Genomic DNA, 6,000 nt, shown 5'->3' on the forward strand with positions numbered 1-6,000 from the left:
TGGAAGCTACGGCAGGACATAATATCACAAGCAAAGGAATCTCTGGTTGCTCTCTGTTTCAAATAATCACCACGAAGCTTCGCGCCCAGTTCCCCTGACCATTCTCAGCCACATTATTCAGTTCGTACCTAATACGAACACGTACATCCGTACAAGAAACTGGACCTGCGACCCACTCCCCTCGAGTATATATATATATATATTATGTATACCACAGTACCACACAACCCCTCGACATCATATATAACCATAACCTAATCAAACCAGCCTACACCTAACGTGCTTTCCCAACTCTATTTTATGTCCATGTTGTTCAACTAGTCTCTTTAACTTCAAACTGAGCCTAGTATGTCTCCCCTGAGCAGCAATGATCTAGAGCGAATTTTCGAGAAGCTTGACAAGAACGGAGATGGCCAAGTGAGTCTCGAGGAGCTCAACTGGCTCCTCGAGAGAATTGGGGTCGAGTTCAGCCTGCAGGAGCTCGAGTCCCTGGTGGGCAAACCGAGCCTCGACTGGAATGAGTTCTTGTTCTTCTACAAGTCCATATCTACGCCGGATAGTAATGACGGCGACGATGGCCATGGAGATGGTAGTGCCAATGATCATGACGATGAGAGTGATCTTGTGAAGGCGTTCAATGTGTTCGACATAAACGGCGACGGCTTCATTTCTTGTGAGGAGCTTGAGAACGTTCTGAGGAGATTAGGAGTAATGGAAGAGAATAGTTGCCGTAACTGCAGATCCATGATTCACGTGTACGACACCAATTTGGACGGCCTACTTGATTTCCAGGAATTCAAACACATGATGTTGCATAATACCATTTCTTAGTTAATATTTAGTTTGATTTCCAGGAATTCAAACATATATTTTTCAATTTATGTATTGTTAGAGCAATTTTTTGGCTTAAAATAAGTAACTGGTGCAGGTAGCGCTTACTTACACTAGTTCTCACTATGAGTTTAAAAATTATCTTGGTTGTTGAATTGTGTCTGTCAGCTTTTAATTCGAATATTAATTTAAAGTAATCCACAAGCAGTCATGATTGAAACAAGAAATAAAGGAAATTAGATATTGATGTCTTTATAAAATTAAGAAATAAAAGATTGATAGACACATGTGATGAAAAAAATATTTAAATTTTCTAGATTAAATAGAGAAATTCACATACTCTCGAATTTTAACACGTGTTCTCTTGTTTCTTAAAGAATCCTAGTTACCCCATCAGGCCATGCCATTTTGACGAGAAAAGAAGGTAATAAAATTATAAGGTAACAAAGTAAAATCTCAAAGGAAAATTAATGGGACACTTGAAGTATCAAACTATGATAAATTTTTAGATAGCGCAAACGTGTCACGTGGCGGTACACCCAACCAATAAGTGCCTATGCAGAGGGTGTTTTTTTTTAAGTCGAAAGGAAAATTCAATTAAAAGCTAGAATTTGTTACATCCATAGCTAAGGCAATAGCAACCCCATCAGGGGGATTATCAACCCAGCGACATGCCCTATTACAACCGACTGCAGGAGTAGCTAGTAGACGGGCTACTTCATTATTCCTACGAGGGATATAAGAGAACCGTACCACTTCAAACTCAGATGCCAAAGCCATTATGTCAAATAGAATAGCCTCTATAGAGGCGTCAGGTTCTATTATGTTGTTCAAGTAATCAAGCACTCAGTTTCAATCACCACTTTCTTCCAACCACCCTCAAGGCACCCCTCCAAATTAAAGTCCAAACCATCACGCACAGCCACTGCCTCCCACTGCAGCCACCACGGAGGAAATGACCTTCATGATCTCGAACCACCCAACCTGCACCGCTCCACCTAGTTTTACTCCTCCAAGCACCATCAGAATTACATTTGATCCATCCCAGGTCACATCTGCTCCACCCCACTTCTGAGCTCGGTCCACTACTCACCACCCCTATATTCGATTCAAGTTACATTGTTTAGCAGCCAAGTATTCCAATCTCTGTTTCCAGAGTACCTCCAATGCTTGTTAGGGTTCAATAATTTCTCCCCCATACCGTGCATGGTTCCGACATTTCCACAACCTCCACACTCCAAATGCTGCCCAAGCTAAAGCCTCATCTCCATCATCATTTCTTCTCTTCAACATCTTACACAAGCACCGCCAACAAGAGACAAAGTCATCCCCAGCCACCTTTGCAACATCCAACTGAAGTGGACTCCCAAACCAGAAGCTTCTAGCATACTCACACAATAGTTTCCTCTATGCAGGGGTGTTTTGAGTATTTCATTTAAAAATTTTAATTAAACATGGGTAGGTTTGAAATAGAAAACAAAAAATAAATAAATTAGGCAATGCAGTAGGCTGTACTATTTTGGACACATATGATATGAATTTCATCAAAACAAAAAGTATCCCAATTTACTTATTTTTATTGTTCAAGTAAATTCAGAATATGTGTTTGGCTCAAACTCTAGGTTACTTGACCTAGTGGTAATAGAGTTAGAATTAGATATAATATCGGAGAATCTTGGAGATATCAAATCAATTGTAATATTACGTTTTCTTGTAGAACTCTGATTCTATGCCTTGTAATTCTCTATATAATTCTCTAGGTTACTTGACCTAGTGGTAATAGAGTTAGAATTAGATATAATATCGGAGAATCTTGGAGATATCAAATCAATTGTAATATTACGTTTTCTTGTAGAACTCTGATTCTATGCCTTGTAATTCTCTATATAAATAGGCCCCTATTATCAATGAAAATACGACTCAATTCTCTCCCAATTTCAGTTTTCCTTAAACATTTATAAGTTTTATACTAGAATTCAAAATGAATTTTAGGCATATTCAGGGTTGTCAAAAGATTTCACTTTTGACAATTCCACCAAGACTATCTATCTATCTCCATCACAAGTTTAGAATTAACTTGATTCCTTAATTATAAGATTATTCCATTGACTCTACATGGGAAGACTTGTACGGTTGGACCTTAGAGGGAAGTCCTACGAAATTCCCATATTATATGGGCGTTTGAATATTTTCGAAGTCTGTTTGTGCTTCTTTTTGTAAAGGGTTTCATGACTAGACAAAATGTAATTGCTTAGAAAATAGGAAAAGTCTCTTCTTCTTTCTTCTTTTTAATTTGGCTCATGCTAGTAGGAGATATGCTTGAAAACGTCCAAACTTTAAACTTATATAAATGTTTGTATAAGTTCAGAGATAGAATGCTTGAACTGTCATGAAGGTTCACGCCTTCACGGCAAATTCAACTTCTAGTCCTCCTATAGCTAGCTGTAAATCCAAATTCAAGTTTGTAAGTTCGGATATCATATTGTCAGTTACTAAAGTCTTCAAATACTGTTGTTGTAAAAAATTATTTTTTAAATTAATTATTTTAGAAGGAGAAAGCCTATCTTTTAATATTATTTTTGTTCAGAAAAATCGTCAAAACAGTGTCAAAAGTGTTTTCAGACTATTAACTTTCATACCTATGTTTTGGGAAATATCAAAATAGTACTTGATAAGCCTGACCCAATATTTATACCTAAGGACATCTCTAACAGACTAGTTAAATTCAAATTTTAGCTATATATAACTATTTTTAAAGCAAAATTCAACTCCAACAGACTAGCTATTGCTAAGTTAAATTTAGCTTTAGCTAAATTGGCTAGCTATATTTAGCTAGAGAATCATGCATAGTTAAAGCAAAAATTATATTCCCCTCTCTTCTTTTGTCCACATGTCAGTTTATGATTGGATAAAATATAGCATATTATTTATAAATAGGTACTACTGCTGGAGCAACATTGTTAAATTAATAGCTATATTTCAAAATTTTAGCTATATTTAAGTACAAAATAATTCCTGCTGTTGGAGATGCTCTAACAACAGTAAAAATGTTAACCCCGTTAACTTTATAAGGATATTTTAGTCTTTTCAGTATTCATCTTCTCCAAAATTCCTTCTCTACACCACCCTTGCATTTGGACCAAATTCTTATGCTGCAGCCTCCCATCCTCAAAATCTCAGCCATGAATTCTCTCAACCCCTGCTTCAATTCGAATCATGGTTCACACATTTCACTGCTATCTCCGTCTTGTTCGAGCAAATCCACCAGATCCTAAAAGCCAATCTTTTAAAAAGCCATCAGTAGCCTCACTCAGCTCCTCATTCGAAAATCGATGCGACTGAAACCATCACTCGTCTCCGTCTTCTCCTTCTCCTCCATTGAAACCATTACCAAAACCTCTCTATTTTAATCAAGTTAGTTGTCATCCTTTCGTCTTAATCAAGTCTGGGATTTGATTACTGTTACTTTGGATTACTGGGTTTGCAATTGTTTTGTCTTATATAGGGACCCAAAATTTTGTTGTTTTCAAATACAGTGATTCTTCTTTCTTAATATACAAAAACAAAAGTAATTCGTCAACTTAATTCTTGGCCCGTCTAATAATCACCACTAGGGAACCCTCCAGAATCTTCTTGAGCCTGATATCCACTGCCTGCTGCTTGAGCTTGTTGAGATTGAATCGCCTATTGCAATGCTGCTAGACTAACATTAATTGGGATTGCCACCTAAGCCGGCAGCAGAAGTAGCATCATTTGCGGCCCCATTGCCATGAAAGCCAGCCAAATTCACCATGACGCTGAGGTCATGGTTATTTCTGTAAGAGTTGGACTTACATTATTGATTATTCACATTATGACACACACAATTGTGTATAATTAGTTAATTACTATCAAAATGAAATAGCCGGGATCGCATAGATGATTCTATCCCTGCAATAATAAGGAATTTGTATCTGTAATCCATATTGTATTGGGAAATTTTATGTGCTTGTAAATCAAGTAATATATTGATACAGAATATATATATATTTTTATATGGAGGACCTATTTGATTTAGGATTACTGTTAGGGGAAGTTCCTGATATCAGTCCCTCTATATATAGGTTCAGGTCCATGCACTCTCTACACACAAGTATTAAGATCTCAGCCCCATAAAGAGAAGACTTGAATTTAGAGCAGTTGCAGAAGACCGGACCAGTTCATCATGGCACTCAATTCATTCTCAGCTTCAGGTATGTCTTTTGTCTTTCGACATTGTTCTGGCATGCCTTAAAGTTAATGTGTTTATATATGTGATTGTATTCAGTAAGTGATCTTTCAATTAATAGATTACCATTCCCCCTCTGACTTCCCTACCCAAATTGATGTTTCCGGCCACCACCCAATTGAGCAATGTTGCTCATGTTCATTGCTGCCATGGTTTTGGGATCAATCCCACCTGGATTAATAATCGCCTTCATGCCCTGCCCATTCTGATTTGGGTGATGCACTCCCTTCTTCCTAGCGTTGTGATTGTTTGTCATCTTGACACTACTGTTGGGATTAACTGCGGCCGCAATACCTTTATTTGCATGGTTGTTTGCTTCAATCGCTTGTTCCCTCAGCTGGTTCACTTTTTGCCTCAGAAACCTCAACTCATCTTCTTCATCCTCCTCCTCATCTTCGTCTAAGAAGTCATCACTATCCTCTTTCGTAAGGAAATTGGGGATCTTATGTTGCTGCTGGTATTTATTAATGGGTTTGGACTTTGGAGGATTGGTCCAGGACAGGAAAGAAGGGAAGGAAAAAATAAAAAATAAAAATAAAAATAGCTCCGCTGCTGGGAGTCGAACCCAGGTTGATATCTAACCAAACTTGTCGTGTAGTATTGGGATGAAAATACAATTGAAAAGTTAATGGGGTTACTAGGTATGAATATTGGGTCGGACTTAAATATTTTTCAATCTTCTTTCTTTTATCACCTAGGAGCTTGGGAGCTTACGGTTTCATGTTCTATTTTACTTACCGATAGAGGGTTCTTTTCAAAACATAAATATGAAAGTTAATAGTCTGAAAAAGTTCAGCACATTTGAACGTTCTTTTTATTTAATATTTGGGCTTAGAGAACACGAAGCCCGGATGGACCGATTGATTCCAAAACGACATATATATAAGTGTCGACCTGGAAAG

The 6,000-nt window shown here is 37.4% G+C and overlaps 1 protein-coding gene across 1 annotated transcript; it reads left to right on the forward strand.

Moving 5' to 3' along the window:
• The first annotated feature begins 209 nt into the window (after nucleotides 1-209).
• Nucleotides 210-1,025, forward strand: LOC112173260 (probable calcium-binding protein CML44). Its single transcript, XM_024310857.2, has one exon. It carries the CDS (start codon nucleotides 349-351, stop codon nucleotides 829-831), a length of 483 nt encoding a protein of 160 aa, XP_024166625.1. The 5' UTR covers nucleotides 210-348; the 3' UTR covers nucleotides 832-1,025.
• Nucleotides 1,026-6,000: the final 4,975 nt, after the last annotated feature.

Source organism: Rosa chinensis, chromosome 6 (assembly GCF_002994745.2).
Source record: "Rosa chinensis cultivar Old Blush chromosome 6, RchiOBHm-V2, whole genome shotgun sequence".
NCBI lineage: Eukaryota > Viridiplantae > Streptophyta > Magnoliopsida > Rosales > Rosaceae > Rosa > Rosa chinensis.

Excerpts from the sequence above, each read along its gene's own strand:
- LOC112173260 (XM_024310857.2), top strand. The coding sequence starts at position 349 with ATGTCTCCCCTGAGCAGCAATGATCTAGAGCGAATTTTCGAGAAGCTT.